Below are 22,226 nucleotides of genomic sequence, written 5' to 3' on the forward strand. Positions count from 1 at the left end.
GACACCGCAAGGAAGACGAAAGGCCGGAACATATATAAAAACATTCTCCATCGTGTTAGTAACCAAAAGAATACAAATTGAAACCAAAAAGAGATACCATTATGCAGTCCACCAGGTCGTTAAAAATGCTAAAGCTTAACTAGAGTATGTATACTAAGATTATGAAAAAAGAAAAGTATGTACGTGGTGCTGGTGGAGCAGCTGGAGAACAACTCTTGCAGTAGCTGGTAAAGAAGAACAGGCACATAACTTGTAACCCAGCAATCCTACTCCTTGGGACATACCCCAGAGCAGACCAGCATTCCATCACTGGGAGCTTGCTGGAGATGTACTGAATCAGGAGCTCAGGGGATCGTGCCAGGAATCTATTTAACAAGCTTTAGGTGATTTTTATATAAGCTAAAATTTGGGAAATGCAGCCCTAGAGTATCCCTGGCACTTACGACCAGGTGGCATGTACAGGAATGTCTGCAGCAGCAAAATTCTGAAACCAGACACACAGTCCATCAGCAATAAACTGAGTAAGTAAATTGTATCGTATTTATAGCATGCAGTGCTCTAGAGCAGTGAAAATGCATACATTATAGCTACACGACTCAGTTGAATGAATCTTATGGACATAATACTGAGAAGAAGGAATCACAAAAAATATATTATATATATATATATACACACACACATTTGTGTATATATACACACATATACATACACACGTATACATGGTACATTTACACATATATGCATGATATATACACATTTATATAAACATCTCTATATATACATTTACACATATATAAAAGGAATATATACATAGATGATAAAACTATAAGGAAAATCGATGAATAATTATCACAAAAATGAAGATAACGGTTACGTCTGGGAGGAAGGAGGGAAATGGGAACAGTACTCTGGAGACTTTCAAGGCACTGGTAATATTCTATTTCTCAAGATGTCTGGTAGTTGTATGGACATATTTTGTAAACTTTAATTATTGTTTAAACTGCATATATGCTTTACATACTCCTCTACATGTACCACATTTTACAATGGAAAAAGCTGTTTTAAAAAGTCTATCCTGCCTTAATTTTTTTACCTACATTCAAATAAATATCAAACCTAGGAACACAGGCTCCGACATCAGGCTGCTGGCATTTGAATCCTAGCTCCATCACTTAACAAAATAACTTTGGGCACCTCAGTTTAACCTATCTGTACTTTGGTGTCCTCATACGTAATTGAGTAAAATTTTTTTGCAAATTAAATGAGTTAATAAATGTAAAGTACTTTGAACAGTGCCTGCACATAGTAATTACTCAAAAATAATGCAATATTATTAAGATAGAATGAAACTAAGTTAAATGTAACATTTCTTGCATCTAATCATCAATAAATCATCAACATCTACAAGAACAATGAATCTACCTTCACTCTGTTTTTGCAGATTCTGTACTGGCATCAACCAGTATGATAAGACTACCCTCAACCCTCTCCTCTCTGCTGGGTCCTCATGATCATGTTAAAAACATTCAGAGACTAAGTAACCTACTCTGGTTGCAGGCTAGTCTCAAAACAACACACACACACACACACACACGCTTGTGTCCATAAAAGAACATTAAAGAATTAAATCACAGAAGCAAAGAGACAGACCTACGAAGACACCAGAATAGCTCCTGTTTGATTACCTGTAATTCCCAAATCAAATTGCTGACAGAATGACACTCCATATATATTCATCCCTTTCCCTAATTGTATCAGCCTAGACAACATCTGTTAGAATTAAAGGAGGAATGTTAAAACATGCGCCCTTCAGTTGTGGCTTCCACATGCCATCTAAGGGGCACTGGCAGCATTCCATGCAGAAGGACAAGTTATCCCCCTGGAACACTGAACACAGAACAGCGCTTCGAATGTACCAAGTACTCAAACTTATTCAAACAATTAAATTACCCCTTGATTACGTTTGTGTAAAACGAGGGTAATGATTATACCCCCAAATCTTCAGTTAAAGATCTTACATCTTGTTTACCATATGAAAGCACTTTTCTAAATGATGTATATACATTAACCCACCTACTCTTCCTAACAACCTCATGACAGATACTACTTATTACCCCCATTTTACAAACAGACATCCTGCGTGATAGAAACGCCACACATGCTGTCCAACTTCACACAACAGCCAAGTGTCAAAACCAGGGCCCCAAACAGGTCGTCCTGCTCCAGAGCCAACATTCTTAACCATTGTGCACACTGCCTCACTAGGCAATCAGCACAATTGGAGAGAGAAAAAAGGACATCCAGAAGCCTATGGCAACCTGTACTTAATAGAGGAAGCATTTGTTTAGAAAAACCAGAAGTTTTCTTTGACAAATGACAGCTACCCACATGTTAAGACCTCCTATTTCGGGGCTTCCCTGGTGGCGCAGTGGTTGACAGTCGGCACCTGCCGATGCAGGGGATACGGATTTGTGCCCCGGTCCGGGAAGATCCCACATGCCGCGGAGCGGCTGGGCCCGTGAGCCATGGCCGCCGAGCCCGCGCGTCCGGAGCCTGTGCTCCGCAACGGGAGAGGCCACAACAGGGAGAGGCCCGCGTACCGCAAAAAAAAAAAAAAAAAAGACCTCCTATTTCATACCAAATACAAAAGTAAATTTCAGATAAGCAAAATATCTCAATGTGGAAATATAAAGAGGTAAATATAATTTGATACAGCATGATGTTTGAGAAGACTGTGTTTGGAGGTGGACAGTCTCAATTTATATCTTGGCATACCCACCAAAGTAGTATTCCAGAAACACACCATATGTATATATATTTAATTTATTATATATAATTTTATTCCAATATATACAACCTATATATAATATATAATACATATTACATGTTATGTATATTATTATATATTATTTATTTTAATTATGAAGAACCAAGACTTCAGAAAATAAGATATCAGAGTCTTGACGATTCTTAACAAATCCATTACATACACAAACACTAGAAAAAGTAACCTCACTGTTTTCCAAAATGCCTTTATTCTAGGCCATAAAATGTTATAAGCTACCTACACATAATCCGTTGTTATCTACATTCAAATATACCACTATCCCCCTTTCAAACAAAGCTCCATTGAGACAGCCTCAAATAAAGGGAAAGACCATAAACCAAATCACGGATTTAATTCAGCTTCATTTACAAGGCACTTAGCTATAAATCAGATGGTAAATTAAATCAATGGTTATGCGATTCTCCCCAAATGTTCTTAGCTATCTGTCAAACAAAAAAGACAGAACTGTAAATAAAATTTAATGCTGAAAACACAAACACTGTATGTAAACAATTGCTTTTATGGTAGAAAACCATGTGTAAGGGCGGAACACAAGTGAAGTACCAATTAGATATCAATAAGCTAAAGCCACACAAGAGTACAATCTTTCTAAATATTGTGAAGTCCACTCATGTACAAACATAAATGAATGAGAGCTGCCTTGAAAAAAACCAGACCCTTGGTGGGCCATTCCCTCTGGATATGGATTCCTTAGTCCTTATCCTTATGCATGGAATCCTCCACCTAGATTCTAGCTCTACTCAACATGTATTATAAATGGAGAGAAAAGGCCCTCAGAAAGAAAGCTTGGGACAAGCATGGCGCTCCGCATCCTTCATGGCAACCTCTCAGATATTTAAAAAAGCTACACAAACACAAAAGAGGATCAACTATACCCAAAGATGCACTGACCAGCCGGAAAACTAGCAGTCTGTGGTATTATAACCCCCAACTTAACCTTTTTTAAATTAAAAACAAATCTTGATACTATGTATAAAACATAATTGATGAGAACATACTGTATAGCACAGGGAACTCTACTTAATGCACTGTGGTGACCTAGATGGGAAAGAAATCCAAAAACGGGATAAATATATATGTATGGCTGATTCATTCTGCTGTACAGTAGAAACTAACACAACATTGCAAAGCAACTATACTCCAATAAAAATTAATTAAAAACAAATCTGGGTAGGACCTCATTGAGAAGTGGGTCACTAGGAAGCTCAGAGAAGGTATTAAGAAGCATCACTGAAAAGATTAGTCTTAACACCCAAACCTTCTGCTTTAAGACTTCAAGTCAAAAAGATATTTAGTGCTTTGTCTCCATCCTCCTTCTGATATAGGGAAGCCAAGAAAAGCTATACCTTACTAAATTCCAAATGTCTTTGGTTTTTGGTGAACAATATTGCCAATTTACCAGAACTAAAGAAGAAGATATCTAGGTAGGAAAATCCACAAAAGGTGTTTCGTGGTTTGACACCATGAACACTGAAGTGACCTTTAGCTGCAATGAAACAGCCTGTTCTTATTTTTGTTTTTAACTCAGCTTACACCTTCCTTCATCCCCCAGATCCTTCTATAGAGTCCATGAGCCTTTCCTAATTTTGTGACTATTAAAAAATATATAAGATACAAATATACAGATGATTCTACAAATTGAGTGAAAGATGCCAGCTACAAAACGGCGTACAGTGTACGACTTCATAAAGTATGGGAATAAGCTAAACTGATATATGCCATTAGAAGTCAAGTAAATAGTAACCACTGAAGAGATGGCTCAAATTGGAGAGGGTACCCCTGGGATGCTGGAATGCTGTGTCTTGACTGAGTGCTGATTAAATACTATGATCAATTAATGAACACTCAGCAGGCTATCCACTTATACGTGCACTGTCCCATATACATTTGATACTTTCATAAAGAGTGAGAGTGAGTGTGTGTGTGTGTGTGTGTGTGCGTGTGTGTGTGTGTGTGAAATTTAAAATTTGAATTTCCTGAAATATGAGAAGCAAGACATGAGAACCCAATCTTGGAGTTGCTCTTGTGGGGGTGTATACCAAAGGAGCTGTGAAAGACTAATATTTTGGTTGCACAGAACACACTTTTCTTTACTAACTGGACCAGAAAGCCATAAAGAATGAACTGCAGACTTTGAACTGTTGTGTTAACCAATTAAGACAACAAAAGAAGAAAAATTAAAGTAGCCACAGCCTCTGATTTATTAAAGATTTGTGTTAAGCATAGGGATTAAATCATAGCCTTTAACTTAATAAGTTTAATGTTTTTTAAGTGATTTATTTCAGAGTTCGCTTAACAGCTCCCCAACCAACTAAGAGACATTTTGTTTGCTATTATAGTCAAGCCAAGTGTATCCACCCACCAACGATAGGTCAAGTTACAAACAAAATAGTTCTAGGCTTTCTGGGCAGCAAACAAATCAGCGTGTACTCAGTCACGCCACAAAACAGTCACACAAAAACCTGTTGTATATGTGGATGTATATATTTTTAAAAGATGTCAACTGGTTTCATTTGTGGGAGAAGTAATTCGAATTACTCAAACATGGAAAATGTGCCATTAAACATTAAAATGTTTTAACACAATGACAGAATCTCTTGAATTTACTTTTATTGAAAAAACACAGTTTCAAAAAAAAAAAAAAACCCAAAAAACAAAAACAACCATGTGTAGCCTGAGGCTTTCTTGGCTCTTAGAAAGTATTTTAAATTCCAGGATTCACACACAAAAAGATATTTTTTGAGTACTTACCAACACATTATTTGTTGATCAAGACAATCTGAAGAACATTATAAAACTGATTATGAATCATTTACCTAAGATTTTTTTTCTTCTTTCTCTAAGGGAACATATTAAAAAAAAAAAGAATGAAAATCTTAACCAAGCATTAAATTTTGGTTTCAGATGCCAAAATAAATCAAACTATTTAAGGTCAAAATTAAATAGAGAATGTAACTCAAAAGTTAACTACTTTACAAAAACCTTATAAACTCAGTAGTGAGGAATTGAAATTTCCCTCTAATTCAATATTCATTCCCTGAATATCATATTAAAAGGGTCCCAGCCTGGTGGAGGGAAAACACCTTGGGCCCTGCAGTCAGGCTTAACTCTGCTATAACCAGATATGGCTCTACTATGCACTCTCACAATAAATACTCAGACTGTCTGACTCCCTCTTTGATAGTCTCTAAAATGGAAATAAAACCACCTATGTTACAAGGTTATAGAAATAATTAACTGATGTAACATGTTAATTTCCTTCCCTACAATTAAACTTATTTCATTTTTAAGGTTTAGTACTACCAGACGTTGGTTTTAAAAAAAATATTTGAAGAGATGACAGCAAATATCTAAAGTTTCAAATAGTTTTATCTGGCATGTGTGCTCTTCTGACTTATATGAATGACCTACTGATTATTACTAAAAATAAAATAAATTGTGAAATGTCTTAGAACTGCATATGGGAAAAAAAAAACACTGAAAGGGCATTCCTTAGATTCCTTACTGGAAGCAGTAATACGAAATTCGATACTTTTTTTTTTAATGTGTGAATTGTCATTTATATTTTAACCAATTTTATTGTGGTATGATTTACATACAATAAAATGCATCCATTTTAAGAGTATAGTTCAATGAGTTTCAAAAATTATACATTCACCTAACCACCACTGTCAAGTTCTAGAGCATTCCTGTCACCCACAAAATTCCCTCATGCCCCTTTGTAAACAATCTCTTGTCTCCATCCATATCCAGCCCCAGAAACCACTAAACTATTTCCTGTCCCTACAATTTAGATTTCCCTTTGCCAGAATTTTACAAATTTTGATATTTAATGCAATAGAAGAAAGTTGAATAAACTCAAAATTTATTATAATAATGAGGATAAAGAGAGTCATTTCACATTTCTAGTTCCAATAATTTCTGGAATAATAAAGATTCCAAATTATGATCCTTTAATTTTTTTTTTTTTTTTTTTTTTTTTTTTTTACTAATTCCTTAATTCACCAAAACACTAAATTATATACAGAATGGGGGTGGGGAAACTCCACATGAATGTTTTAAATTATGATGGTCAAGTACAATTTTTTAAAAAACACAAAAACAAACATTAAAACTAAGACCATAAAAATATAAAACTATATGGTCGTACATAAGTATGCTATGGTCAAGTTAATTTTTAAAATTAACATAAAAAACAATATTAAAATAACAGTATGTAGGAGTACAGAAGTACACTATTATTCCAGGATTTATTTATTTATTTTTAGTATAGGTAGGTATATTTTGCAAAAGAAAATCTAAGAACAGATCATGGATCAAATACTTCTCCAAGTTACTGGATTATGAATGCCATATTATGTTTATAATAACACCTCCTTTTAAATGACTCAAGCTGTTTTAAAAGCATTACACCACGAATTCTCCCAATGCTACCTGAGAAAGTTAAATATCTTACTTAATTGAGACTGTAGACCAAAACATCTGATTCTAATACTAAACATTCTTCTGCATCTCAAGTTCTAGGTACTAGTAAGGTCCACTTTAGGCTACCTTTTCACTATCAGAACAGGTTAAAAATTAAATATTCAATCAGTCAAGAGAATGTAAGAAATATCTTAATGGTTTAACCAACTAGTATAGTCTCTCGGGCACAGATAACTCAGCACAGTGTGGTCATTCCATGATACAACATGCAAACTATCTATTACATAACTACCCATTAAATTTAGCCAATTTTCCTTGGACTTACTTATAAGCTCAGCCTGCTACGGGTTGTTCTCAACCCAACTTTAGGATGTTCTAGTGTTAGTGTATGTCATCTTCATCTTATTTCTACTCTCATTGATTTTCTGTTCTTCAGTTATAGCTTCTCTCTGTGGTCTATGTCCAATTCCTCTTCATTCAGAGGCCTTGAAATCCCACTGATGATTTTGGCTGTCCTTCCCTGAAGCTTTTCTAGGTAGATACCTAGTGATTATGCTAAAACATTAGGTGGTTTAACAATAATTTTCTTGAACTGTAAGTAGAACTAAAATGTTTTGTTCCACACAGCAGGGGTTCTCAAATCTGACTGCACATTATTCCACAATTTATTAAATCAGTCCCTACCGGACTTTCAGAGACCATCTAATCTGATTTTTTGTAATTATAAACAATGCTTCAATGCAAATCCCTGTATGTGTAAATATATATACATCATGCATACATCATGAATACAGACATATCTGTAAAAATGACTAGAGAAGAACTTGCTAGGTCAAGAGGCCATATTTTTTTTAAAAAAGAACTATTATTTATTGTTAATTTACAATGTTGTGTTAGTTCAGGTATACAGCAAGGTGATTCAGTTAAACATACATACATATATATATATGTATATAAGTTCTTCTTCAGATTCTTTTCCTTAATAGGTTATTACAAGCTACTGAATATAGTTCCCTGTGCTATATATAGTAGGTCCTTGTTGTTTATCTACTTTATACATAGTAGTGTGTATATGTTAATCCCAAACTCCTAATTTATCTCTCCCCCCTTTCGCCTTTGGTAACCATAAGTTTGTTTTCTATGTCTGTGAGTCTATTTCTGTTTTGCAAATAAGTTCATTTGCATTTTTTTAGGTTCCACATATACGTGATATCATATGATATTTGTCTTTCTCTGTCTGACTTATTTCACTTCATATGATAATCTCTAGGTCCATCCAAAAGAGCTATATTCTTAATGCTGAATGATATGCTATCATATATGATAAACTATTGTCAATAGCCCTCAAAAATCATACTCTATCACTCTGAATACCTGAAAAATCTCTGCATTTCAGGTTAGTTATTAAAGTCATTCCAAAGTCTTTGAAAAGGAATCATTTTGGGATATTTTAAGCAGTCCCAAGAGTCACAGAACTAGAAAGTCCCTTAGAGATCAACTAATCCAACCAGGCCCGAGGTTTTATTATTGAGGAAAATGAGGTCAGCAGAGTTTAAGAGACTAAACTACATCTGGACCGGATTAGAACCCCAGGCTTTCTGCCCTTGACACTAGCTCTTGACCTTGACACTATGTCAGGGCAGCTCACTTGCACAGAACAAAGCTATTATACTCTTTGTGCCCAAACCACCTTGGATGACACACACAAAGTTATCAATTAACTATCAATTGACAGTTCATGCCAAATTGTGGTAAATGTTGCAGGGAACGCATGTAGATAGCAGTCCTCAACCTACGTACTGCGCATATATATGCAACCCAAGAGCCTGCCTGCTGTAAGTACAGTTGGAAGCTCAGACAAGGAAGTACACTGGGTCCTAAAGAGAGTAAGATGGAAAAACTGAGCAGTATTTACGCATAATCTAAAATAGAGCTTAAAAACTCGATTGTAACACAAATCATAATCTTTAAGTTCAAATTTTTCACAAGGTCCCATTTAGATCCTGAATTCACCTTCTGCCTACTTTAAACTCATCACTTGGTATATGCAGAAGATGTAGCTCTTACTACAATATTTATCTGTATATACTTCCTCCCTGGCATGAATAGGTTTGCTTAATTTAAAACTTATCTACATTTAGTTAAATACACAAAGACTATCATCCGCTCAAATTAACTGGCATAATTTACTGAAAAATTCAAACAAAAATAAATTTGTAGAAGGAAAAAAACAGAAATGTGAGGCGTAATGATTTGTTGGTACAAATTATGTTTCAGCTTAAAGTTCTTAACCCAACTTGAAAATAGATTCTAGAAGGTGTACTCATGGCAGATGTGAAATAATTACTCAAATAACAAAACCCAAATTCCAAATCTACCATATTTTTTAAATGGCTGATGAAATTCACCACAAGTCTATGCAGTGCTTAAACTTGATTAATTTTTGTATTTGAGCCCAAAGAGCAAATTTGAATAATGTTAACTTGGGCAAACCCATAGAAAGTACATACAAACACTACACTTCTTAAATAACAGCTGATTTTTTTTTTAAATCACTCTTCTAACTTGAGACTATCCCTTTGAAAACACGATGGGGATGAGGATTTTTTTGAAGGCGTTTCAAAGCAAGATTAACTGTTGCTTTAAGTCCTGACATTTCACAATTAATAACCCTAAAGCTTAATGAGGCGCAACAGATTTAAGAATTGAAGATTTTTTAATGAAAACGGAAATTAAGGACAGTTTGGTGCAATACACTGTCACCAAAATAATCTGTTCCAAGAAGAATTGAGTCTCTACACGTAAAAAATACAAACTATCTAAAAGAATTTCCCCTTAAAATCTCAGTTCAAACTTTTAGAAGAAGGTCAGGGTAGACTCTGATGAAGGTATGAAAGTCTACTTTGTAAGTAAATTTTGAACTTGCAATTAAGGCCTAAAAAATTATATATAATTTTAATTTATGTATATAATTTTAAAATGTTTATAATATTTTAGGATACACAAATTATTTTTCAAATCACCCCTAGAACATGTGCAATGCACCACTTGTTAGTCATGGCCACATGCCACAAGTTTAAAAAAGGGCAGAGACGCATAAGTGGAATAAACTGTGAACACCAACTATGTTAATTCTTAATTTCATAGGAACTTGTTACAAAGCTGTTGAAAATCAAATAAACATGGTGAATACATATATGGTCTATACTTAAAATGATTATTGTATCCTAGATTTTCCACATTCTAAAACAAAGCTTTTTTTTACATTTCACGTGTTGAATATTAATGCCTTGAACGTCTATACTTAATAGGTGAAAATCACATATGGTTTGTGCATCTTTTTTCATACATCCTCATCCAGGGTTGAAAGCAGAACCAAACAATAAGACTAAGAATCTAGAATATCTGTGAATCTTAAGGAGGTGTCCTTGATTCTTCATAACCCATACAAACATATTTAAATTAGAACAATGCAGCTATGCAATTAAAATGTGAACTAGAAAAACAAAGCAGGCTTCTAATCTATTCATTACTGGATGGGTAGTAAAAGTAAAATTGGTTTTTATTCCTGATGATAAATCTATTTAAGGATTTGAAAGTCACTTGTATAATTTAAAAGGAAAGCTTGTCATAACTTTGTGATATCCCTTGATCAGTGAAGTTTAATGCTCAAATTCTGCTTTTTTTAAAAATAGGACGATGCTAATGCCTCAAGCTAAAATGAGGAAGAATAGAGAAAATCTTAAACCTGAGTATCATAATATGCAAAATTGACTAGGATTATGTAAATCTAGGTAACAGAATAACTCAACTAGTAAAGATTCTCTCAAAGTGAAAAAAGTGTTCCAAGTAAAAGAACACTTCAGTTAATTAAAGGGATAAAGTCCTTTTGAATATTCAATTATTCTTCTTTAACTGGTCTGAAAAAAATAAGGCGGCTCCGTTATCTACACTAATAACCTACTCATTCTCTTTTCTAAAACTCATGACTCCTTAGTCTGGCCTGAAAACAAATGAACAAACAAACAAACAAAAACCTAGACTTTTAATAGCAGATGACTGCAGAGGGGCCATTTTCACCTTGCGGATAGATCTGTGTTATTCTGGTGTGTAAATCAGACCATTAGCACAAAGTCATTTCCAATCTCAGTGTGTACAATCCACAAGGTGCACTTAACCCTAAAACTCGTGTTGCATAAACTGCTCTGCTTCCACTTCTAATGACCTTGCAAACCACTCAATGTTACTGCTCGACTCGAACCCGTGAATAACCCAAACTTGATGACAAAGTTTTAATCTCCCCTTTCCTCGAGGTTTATAAAAGTCAACAAGACATTGGCTTGGAAGAAACTGAGAAAGAACATACAATGGAAAAGGGAAGGGCGTGATTTGACGTTTATAAATGATGTATTTTAAAAATGCTTAAGAAAATAAAAGAAAATGACCTACAAAATCCACACCTGGTTTCAAGGCAGATGACTCAAAGAGGAAATGAGATTGCTCCAGTGGTACACACTTTAGTCCCATGTTATTAGCGACCAACAAACGTCTCCTCCTGTCCTAACTTCACTGCACAGTATTCAATTAAAACTTACTTTCAGATCAAAAAGTTGGTGAGCATACCATCCACTGCTGGACTCACACTCTTAGGACTTATTATAAGTTGCCTGTAAATAAGTCAGACCATGCCATGATATCCAAAACATAATGTTTTTTAAAGTGAGATTTGTTTAATCTATGACATATTTGTTTTAAAAAAACCTGATGTCCACAGGGTTAAGTTTATCTTGCTTTCCCCTTAACTTCAAACACTTGAAGTAGCACTTTTCTCCTTCTTCCCCATTCAGCCTAACCTCTTCAATAAACCCCATTTTAAAAGAAGAAACAATAAATGAAGTGACAGGAGGTGAAATAATGAGTGTGCGCTCCAAGAATAAAGGGCGGTTTTATAACAGGAGGTACTTTTGTTAGCAAGTGACTGGCAGGTCTCCTCCCCCAAGTTAGGAGAAATTCCATCCACTCCCCAAAAGTGCAGAGGCCAAAATGTCTAACAGTTTTGAAACCCCCGAGTCAGGAGAGAGAATGGGGACGGGGGAGGGGGAGCGGACTGGCGAATGGGGGAAGGGGAAAGAAAAAGACCAGCTGGAGATGATAAGAACAAAAGGAGAAACCCAAGAAAGGAGAAAGGAACGGCGGGACCCGGGCGGCCCGGGAGCCAGTGGGAGGGAGAAAGCCGGGAAAGTAGGAGAACTGGACCCGGGGGAGGAGAGCGCGGAGCCGGCGCACCATGGACAGGGCTCGGCGCAGCCGCGGCCCACACCCCTCTAGGGGGTGGCGGGAGGGAGTGTGAGAGACCGCGGGCGCCAGCCCGATCCAGCCCCCGGCGCCCGCGGCCGGAGCGCGCCAGGCCCTGACTCACGCAGACCACAGAGAGGGACGATCCGCACCATCTGTCTCTGCCCCGGTCGCCCCGGTGGCAAAGGCACTTCCAAGCCGCGCCCGCACTTTTTGGAGCGGCCACCGGCCGGCCACTCCTAGCCGTCGGCGGTGCGCTGGGGGCCCTTCAGGCGGATTCCCCTGAAGATCCTGCCCTAAAGTGAAGGCGGACACGCCCCTCTCCCGCAGCTGCTTGGGGCCCCCGCCGCTCGCGGGGGCAGACTCGCGACCCCCGCCCGGACCCCGCCCAGCGCGGGTGTCGCAGCCGCGGCGCGTGGCGTCGCTTCACAAGACCCGACTGGCCAGCCGGGAGGGGCCTCGGTACATCCTCCGGGCGGACGCCGCGGGAAAGTTGGGCGCTCGGCCGGACTGGGGATCCGCGGCGCGGAGTGGGGAGGGAGGCTGCGACCAGCCTGGAGCAGGTGCTTCCTGCCGCGGAGGAGCCTCCCGGTACCGACTGCAGGGAAAGGCTGTCTGGCGCTCTCCCGAAGGCGTGAAAAGTAAAGGCGCCCCCAGGACGCACGCAGGGCAGAGGCAGCCGGACAGGAGAAGAATAAAAGCCGAGTAACGGAACTTCTCCCCGCCCGGCGGGATAAGGGGCGTGCGGGCCAGGGGCTGGGTGCGGAGGCGCCGACCCGCGTAGACTCTTTGGGGCTAGGGGGTGAGGTTTTCTTTTCAGGTAGGACCGACTCAAAAAAATAAATTGTGAGGGCAGGAAAACAAAAATAAGAAGCAACTCTAAGCTGCGATAAAGACAATAGGACGGGGGAGCCCTTGGGCACCGGGAGGCGCGCGGGTGCCTGGGTGAGGTGGGATGGAAGCAAGTCCCGTAACTAAGATACCAGAGAATTCCTACTGCAAACTCGCGACCCATCCCTGCAGAAATAAACAAACAAAAAATGGAGCAAAGTTCAATGCTAAGGGCGAGAAGCGCGGAAAACTGCAAAACCGGAGTGCTATCCTACCTCACCTTTCTGCTGCCTAGGGACACCCCCCGCCCCGCGAGCTCGCCTGACCCCGCAGGAGCAGAGGGGGCCCGCGATCGGCCCCTTCGGGACCCGCCAAGAGAGGCGCGGGAGACCGGCTGGCTCCGGCAGCCCTGCCCTTGCGCCCTGCCCAAGCCTAGTGTCTGCGCAGCTCCCGCCCGCTTGGTGCGGCAACTCCCTTCCCGGGTGCGCAGCCGGGCCCCGCAGCGGCGCGGGGAACAAAGGGACCCGGCGCCGCCCGCCCCACCCCGCCCGCGGCCCGGCCCGCGGGGACCGCCGCGTACCTGAAGCAGGGCCGCCAGCAGCGGCAGCAGGGTCCGCGGCGCTCCCACTATCCGGCACATGGAGGCGGAGAGGGGCCGAGCGAGGAGCCGGAGGCGGCGGCGGCGGCGGCAGCAGCGGCGGCAGCACCAACAGCGGCGCGGAGAGACGGCTCCAGGCAGTTTCCACCCCCTTCCCTTCCCTCCCCACCCCACCCCCTTCGCCGCTGCTCCCCGCTCCCCGCCAATGGAGAGAGAGCTGATGACAAATAGCGGGCCGCGGAGTCCGCGGGACTCGCAACGCGAGTAATAAAACAGACCGAGAGATCAAGGAGCTGGGGAGGGGGCGGGGGAGAAGGCGGGCGTGCGCGTGAGGGTGTCTCTGTGTGTGTGGGGGGGGGGGGGGCCGCGGTGGCAGCGCCGGCTGCTCTGCCCAAAGCGCAGCGGAAGCCAGGAGGGATGCAGGCGGCGGGGACCTTGGCCGGTGGAGGATGCGGAGGTGGAAGAAGAGCGGCTGGCACCCTCCAGGAGCTCCGCAACGCGAGGTTTCGGTCTCAGGGTTTTGCTTCCTCCGGGTCCCCTCTCCAGGGCCGCTCGGCACGACGAAGACGGCGGCGAAAGCGCCGCGGGGAGGACGCTTCGGGCCGTGAGCGCTGCGCCCACAAAGGGCAGCTGTCCCGCCGCCCCCGCTGCGTGTGGGCTGAGGACCCTTTCTGGGCTCCCCTTTCCGGTCCCTGGGAGAGTTGGAGACTGTTCTCTGGCCTCGACCCGCGGGGGTGAGGCCAGGGTCCGGCGCGGCCGCTCCTGCCGCGGCTCCGTCCCGCGTAGCTGCCGCCGCGGCTGCCCCTGCTGGTTCCCGCCCGCCGGGAACCCGCCCGCCGGTTCTCGCCCCGCGCCGCTCACTCGCGCGCGCCGCCCCAACCCCCTCCGCCGCCGCCGCCTGCGCGCCCCGCTCGTCCTCCGCGAGCGCGACCAGGGCGAGCTGCCGCCGCCGCTCTCCCCGCGCTCGCCCGCCCCGCGAGCTGCCTGGCTGCGCAGCCCGCTCCCCGCTCGGATCTCCTCCCGCCGCCGCCGCCCTCGCCCCCGCCTCCCTCCTCCGCCGAGCTTCCCCGCCCGCGTCGTGGCCAATCGGAGGCCACCAAGCTGCAGCGGTAGCCGGCCGGATCCGCGGCAGCCGCCCGCCCCCGCCCAGCCGAAGCGCCCCATTTTTGCTGCAGCCAGCGGGGGGTCGCCGGAGGGAGGCCTGGGGTGCGCAGAGCACCGCCCCGGCAGGTGGAGGGGCTGCGGGAAAGAAAAGAACTTGCGCAGGAACTTGATTGGTGGCAGGTTCATTTGTGGACCGCGAAGGGGAATCAGAGATTAGGCTTTGGAGAGGGAATGCGTTCTCCGTCGCCTCACGCACGCTTCTCTTTCTGTTCTGGCTGTTTTTCTGGGCAGGGGCCGACACAGCAAACTGGCGACGCAGGCAAAGCCCATCCTGGCCATTGTTGTCTGCGGCGCTCGCCGCGAGCCACCTGCGGGCCTGGAGGGGGGAGGCCCCGTGGCTTCTCTCGGGCGCACGCACCTCTCCCTCCGTTGCGGATGTGCTGGAACAGCCCAAGTTTGTGTGTGCTTGTTTTGTTGTTTTTCCCTCTGGGGGGTTGAGAGTGCGTGTTATTTTATTTGAAATCTCCTGTTGTCTGTTTCTACTCGTTAGTGATACTGTTCACTATTTTTAGCAAACGGTCTAAGGGACTTTGACTCCCTCCGTACACCCCCCCCCCCATAACAACAAAAGAAAGTAAAGAAAGAAAGAGAAAAGGGAAAACGACCTAAAACCAGAACTTGCCGTGAAAATAGGATTATCTGAGACATGAATGACTGATTCAGAGTTCGCACCAAGTAAAGGATATTTGCTTCCTCCTTTTAAGGCATGAACTTGGGGTGGTTCACAAAAAGTGAGAGACTTTACAAGTTTGGGTCACAAGCATTTGTGGAATGGAGGGAAGGGTGAGGAGCAATTGATTTTGGCGAGGTATTAAGTTTTTGTCAGAACTTTTTTTTTTTAAGGTTTTTCAGGTAAATAAAAATACGGTTTTTTTTCTAAGCGTTTCAGCACTTCGGAGGTCATCGAACTTCGTTGCGGTTAATGTACATTACTCTTCTACTTTGGGTAACTGAAGTATTAAGATTATTTGAATTTGAGTTTCAGGATACTGATCATTTAAGAACTTGATAATGAATCTCTAAAAATCAAGTACTAATTTCTTTGACGTAAGTGATGTAGCTTTTAATAATGTACTGTCGCTGGCTAGGCTTTTCAAAATTCAATATTCATAGGGAAGTTTATGCAATTTTAATTAAAACATAATATTGTAGGCCTTTTTAAAATGAAATTCAAAAATTTTTTCTGGATTTTCTTTTCAAAAGGATAAGGAAGGTCATGTTAATTAAATTTAAAGACAAAAGGCCCCACTTGTTCTTTCTCTTCCTTCTTTGCTAGATATTATTGTCATACTATGGCTGATTGGCCTAAAATTACTCCTCGCAATAGGGTATTTATAAATTCCACTTTCAAGGAGTCATGCATAATAGTAAAACACTTAGTAGCAATATGGGGATATCCTTTGTTGTATTCCAAAGTGGAATTTATAGATCCCATCTCTATGCCTAAGAATTAAGCTGTGATCCTGGACTTGAGGCTTTACTTACATCCTCACCACTCCCAGCAATAGCCACTGATGTTTATTGCCATTCTGATTAATGTAAAGGTAGAAGAGATTTCAGCATGAATAACTATTGCTTGTTAGTATTATTTGCTTGAAGCTTTAAACACCTTGCCCCTTATAAATTAAACTCTTATTATGACTTCAAAATCTGCTTTGGAATGCCTGTCAGTCAACTAATTCTCTGACTCCAGTAGATTTCAATCAGACAGGTAAGCATTGGCAGCATTTTATTTTTTTACTTTTTTATTTTATGTCCAGCTTCCATGCCTCTCACTCTTCAATGGTTATGGACTGCTTTGGAATCTTGCCTGAGTTTAACCTGATCACGTGGTCAGCCGAACCTTGCTAATCAGCCTTTGATCACAAGAAGGGATAGCCTAGTCTCAAATCAACTTATTGGAGACTTGTGCATCCATTTGATGCTAATGAAAGTAGATCTAGTGTTGACTTTGACACCCAACACAAATGGTACTTTCATTGCACCATTCTAAAGGTAATCTAATGGGGCCTTTCATTTCTCTGGGCAAGTGGTGACCCAGCGGTCAGGATTTCAGCTTCTCCTCAAGGCATTGCCAGTCTGAAGACTTCCTATCAGCTTGCTCAGCTCCAGGGCTGCAGGGACTTAGGCAGTGACCCAGAGAAACAGCTTGATTGTGAGGGAAGGGGGGAAAGAGGGGGAAAACCAGAAAAATAATAATTAAAACTAAGGCTGGACTCATAACACTGAAAATCCGCCTAATCCCTTGATTTCTGACCTAGGCACTGCTGCCGATTTACTACAAGAGGTCTGCAAATGAATACCTGCATCAAACATTACAGACAGACTGAATAAATGACGCCTCTTGCACTCATGGCAAGTTTTCATATGCATGTAAATGCCATGATGATTCCTTTTTAAACGTTCATTTCAAAGAAAAGTCATAATAACTTTTTTTTCTGGTGTGTATTCTCAAACAGGAGTTGCTAAACATACATTACGTGAATGTTTTTCTGAAAGGATCCTGACATTGGAAAGAAATGCAAACAGTAGTTGTCAAGTCTGCACACACACTCCTCCCAGACACACACACCTCTGGGGAAGGACACACACTAGTCTTGGCCTCTGACACCCAGCTGAGTGTCCTTCCCAAATGTTAACTCAAGACCTTCCACGCTTCCCCCTTTCTCTCCCCATCTCCAGGGCAAGCTGGGATTATCCCTTGTCCCTTAGGAAGTAGCCGTCACATTTGCAGGTTTCTCCCCAGCCAGCTTTAGTCTGTTAAAACTGACCTTCCCTGGGTTCATAGGCCTTTTAGAGTCATGGACTGTTGTAAATGAAACGTAAAGGTGGTCTGTGCAACTCCCTCATTTTACAGGAACACTGAGGCTTAAAGACGTACAGAAGGCTACCAGCGGGCAAGTAGAGAACGCTGGCTGGGACTCAGTCTTACTCCCAGTCTCCCCTACGGAGTCTCTTTTAACTTTAGAAAAATTCACCTATGTGGAATGAGGATGGTTTAAAAACAAGAAAAGGAGAATTTAATAATGCTGGGGATTTGTCTAGTATTTCCCTCAGGTATTTTGTTCTTCAAAGTATGTCTGATTGGAGATGTAAGTCTGCGTTTCCTTTCACTGGTCTCCATTCTCAGATGCCTTTCTCAGTACAATCATCTCATGGGACTTAGTGTGATTCTGGCATTTCAAGAGTCATTATCTCTGATATAACCTATAGCCAAGTGCAAGCCATCCGTTCATCTGATGCTCACCGAGAGAAGTCATGATCTGTTCCAATACTAGAAGAAAAACCTGGCTTTTAAAAAAAAAATCCACTCTAGTTTGGAAATATTATTTACCTTTCTTTTTTTTAGTATTTGAAAATGAAACTCAAAGTTTTTATGGAAAATATCACCAAATTTATCACTTGAAGTCTATACAGTCAAGGAAGTGAGAAAATGAGTTTGTTATACATTTGCATGACGAGGGAAGTTATTCACAAGCGGCCCGTGTATTAGGAGGAGCACCACCAAATCCCCTTCTGGAAGGTGGAAGGGTGTAATAAACAGATTATGGATTTGAATTCAGGTAGACTTAGCTCCATGAACTTGGGTGAGTTTCTGAACATTTCTGAGGTTCTTTTTCCCTCTCTCCCAAATGTGGATAATATACCAGAATTTCTTAAGAAAGCCTGATATGAACACAGAGCAACACACTAGGAACTCAGCTTTTTTTTTTTGCGGTACGCGGGCCTCTCAGTGTTTTGGCCTCTCCCACTGCGGAGCACAGGCTCCGGACGCGCAGGCCCAGCAGCCATGGCTCGCGGGCCCAGCCGCTCCGCGGCATGTGGGATCTTCCCGGACCGGGGAACGAACCCCTGTCCCCTGCATCGGCAGGCGGACTCTTAACCACTGCGCCACCAGGGAAGCCCAGGAGCTTAGCTTTTTATCTGTACGTGTATGAAGTATGAGTATTTCCACTGAGGATTTGGAGTGGAGTTACTCAGGAATCTCAGTGACTGTTCCTCTCACCTCCTCCAGTTCTGTCTGCAATTGAAAAAAAAAAAAAAAAAAAAGCCGAGACTTTTAATCAGAGTTTTATTCGGGAGGCTCAGATCTTACAGAACAACCCGAAATCTCTAATGTAGATCGTAATGGCTCTGTAAGTAACACACAGGCTGATAAAAGTAATAAAAAATTTGGTGGCTTTATGAAATGCATAAAAACAAATCTGAGAATATGGAAGTATTCATAGGAACAGTATAGTCAATGTCAATATAGTGATTTCATACAGGAAAACGAATTCATTTTTGAATTATCTCAGAAGTTGATAATAGCAAGACCAGGACTACAACGCGTTTTGCTCAGAGCCTTTCTCCTGTGAACCTGGCTCTTGAAAGTTCTCGAACCACTTTCTGCCTACTCATTCCCAGAGTCCAGGTTTCCTAGTTGATTTCGTGAGTCCTGCTTGAAGATCACCTGTATCTGAGAAAATATGATTTGCATGCTATTCAAGAAATCTACCTTCTACAGCAGAAGTGTGAGTATTTATGGGGTACCACTTTGGATTATTTAAAAGTCAGATTGCCTATTTCTCAAGCTAAACCTCTCTTCAGAAAATAAAACAAATCATACTGAAGACTTTGGTAACGTTTAGTGGTACCAAGCTTTTGCCCTCATGTCCTTTTAAAAGCAAAGTTCTGCTTTCTGGAAAGTTCTGAAATACAACTCTCAGTGTTTAGACGATAGTAAGACATCTTTAGTATCTAAACTTTTATTGACTGTACCCTTTCCTCCAGTGAAAATAGAGGCAGTTGATAAAGTATTTTTTAAGCTATGGATACCTGTGTTCTCTTGCCAGGTCAATGGCTGGCTGAATAATCTTAAACATGCCACTTCATGTCTTTACATGCTTTTTCATCTGTAGAAGAGAAATAATTCCACTGTCCTCAAAAAATGCCAGAGGACTAAGAAAAGGATGTCAGTAAAGCCTAGTTAGTTCTTTAGAGAGAAGTTCTAGAGAAATACATGGAATTCTTTAAGGCTGTGGATTCAGCTACCACAAGAGGAATGATTAATTGGTTCCAAAAGTTAAGTCACATTTTAATGATATGGCATAACCAACAAGCCACCAAGTGCTTATTAAATCTTCCTCCTTTTTAATTTTCATTTATCCACAAAATTTAAAAATAACATATTTAGCTTTCTATTACAAAAGCAACACATGTTCATGCATAGATACTTGAGAAAATTATATTGTTCTGTGCACCATGATCATTCACAGATGATTCAGAGTTGATTCTCTATATCACAGCACTCTCTGGAAAGATACAATCTGAGTTTTCCTTTTATACAGCGAACGCAAAAAATCAACCATAGTCCCATTTATCACAGAATTTATAACGTATGTCACTGTGATTCATTCTTTACATAGCTCAAAAGAGCTGAGTGATATCACAAATAAGCATTATCCTTCTGGGAGGTCTATTATTTTGAGTCATCCCTGAGAAAGGTTTTTCAAAAACGAGTTTGCAGGAGATGGGAATGTTCTCCCTGCTGATGTTGTTAGGCTGGCCAATAAAAAACACATATTTGCATTTCAAAATGAATTGATCCAAGCCTTATGAAATTTCAGACTCTTTGAGGATCCCTAGGACACCTGATGTCTCCAGTTGAGGGAAGAGTTCTTTAAGGAGTCTGATCATCAAGGCTCTGAGGGAAGGGGTGAGAAGAAGCAGGGACAAATGGACACAAGTGAACAAGCGAACATCAGAAGAAGGTGGGGACTAAAGAAAGCACCTGAGGGGGCAGTGGTTGGGAGTCTGCCTGCTAATGCAGGGGACACGGGTTCGAGCCCTGGTCTGGGAGGATCCCACATGCCGCGGAGCAACTAGGCCGCGTCCGGAGCCTGCGCTCCCCAGCAAGAGAGGCCGCGACAGTGAGAGGCCCGCACACAGCGATGAAGAGTAGCCCCCGCTTGCCACCACTAGAGAAAGCCCTCACACAGAAACGAAGACCCAACACAGCCAAAATAAATAAATTAATTAATAATAATTTAAAAAAAGAATAAGGTCTTTGAATGCAGAGAATGTGCTTTAAAACAAAACAAAACAAAACACCTGAGGTTTGTGCTCTCTAATGAGGGAAGGGGCTCGTGTGTGGATAGAACGTGGACTATGGCCAAACTACAGGATAGGGACAAGGTCATAATCCCAGTAATTGTTCAGTAAACATTTGCTCAGTTTTTGCAACAAAACCAAACACAGGACGTGGAATTTGGACAAGAGCGTGCGGACAGCCTTTTGGCATCTAGAATAGATAGGAAGGGCCACACAACAGGGCAACTGATAAGTAACAGTCCATCCATGGCAGAATGTCCTGTCCCAGAATTTGCACATCTCTTGATAAGGGCAAGTCGTCACCGCTGCCAGTTAGAAAGTTTCACTCAGATGCTTGCTAGTGGGGTTGTCAGCTGCTAACTCTCAACTCTTAAATTGTTTACTTCAACAAATATTAAAACCCTGTTTATACTTCAAAAATTCTCCTCTTGAGTTATTTTTGTAAAGGTGGAAATGATGTACAATGACTTTTTGGGTTTTTTGTTTGTTTTTAAGTCAAAAATAAGCACTATTCATTTGTTAATGAGGTAGTATACGCTTTAACTAAGGAAGACATATGTTGGCTTCTTTTATTTTTTTTTCCTTAATTTTCTGGAACTCCTGTTTTTTAGAACTTCACAGATTAATCCTTAGTTTTCTTATCTTTCTCACCTCCCCCACCCCACAATTTCTTTCTCTCTTTTAAATAAATTTCCTGGAAGATTTCTTTAGCTCTCTTTTCCAGCCTTTCTGTTGAAAAGTTGATCATGTTTTTAATTTCCAAGAGCTTTTGGTTCTCTGATAGTTTCTTTCCTAGAAACTTGCTCTTGTTTCATGGATGTGAGAGTTTTTCTTATCTCTTCACATATTGCTTAAAAGTTGTCTTCTGCTCACTGGATTACCTTGGTTTTCTCTCTGTTGCTTTTCTTGCAGGGTTTATTGTTGTCTCTGTTTTTGATGTTAGAGAGACTTTCTTGGGGATAATGTTCAGTA

At 41.4% G+C, this 22,226-nt stretch overlaps 1 protein-coding gene across 1 annotated transcript in view; it reads right to left on the reverse strand.

Moving 5' to 3' along the window:
* The window catches only part of CDH2 (cadherin 2), a 213,874-nt gene extending 199,730 nt beyond the window's left edge, over positions 1-14,144 (reverse strand). Inside the window, exon 1 of the mRNA XM_060028838.1 lies at positions 13,980-14,144. Coding sequence (XP_059884821.1) covers positions 13,980-14,039 — 60 coding nt within the window. The 5' untranslated portion in view covers positions 14,040-14,144. The remainder of the gene's footprint in view (positions 1-13,979) is intronic.
* Between the last annotated feature and the right edge of the window lie 8,082 nt (positions 14,145-22,226).

The sequence above is a fragment of the Delphinus delphis genome, chromosome 13 (genome assembly GCF_949987515.2).
Source record: "Delphinus delphis chromosome 13, mDelDel1.2, whole genome shotgun sequence".
In the NCBI taxonomy this organism is placed as follows: domain Eukaryota; kingdom Metazoa; phylum Chordata; class Mammalia; order Artiodactyla; family Delphinidae; genus Delphinus; species Delphinus delphis.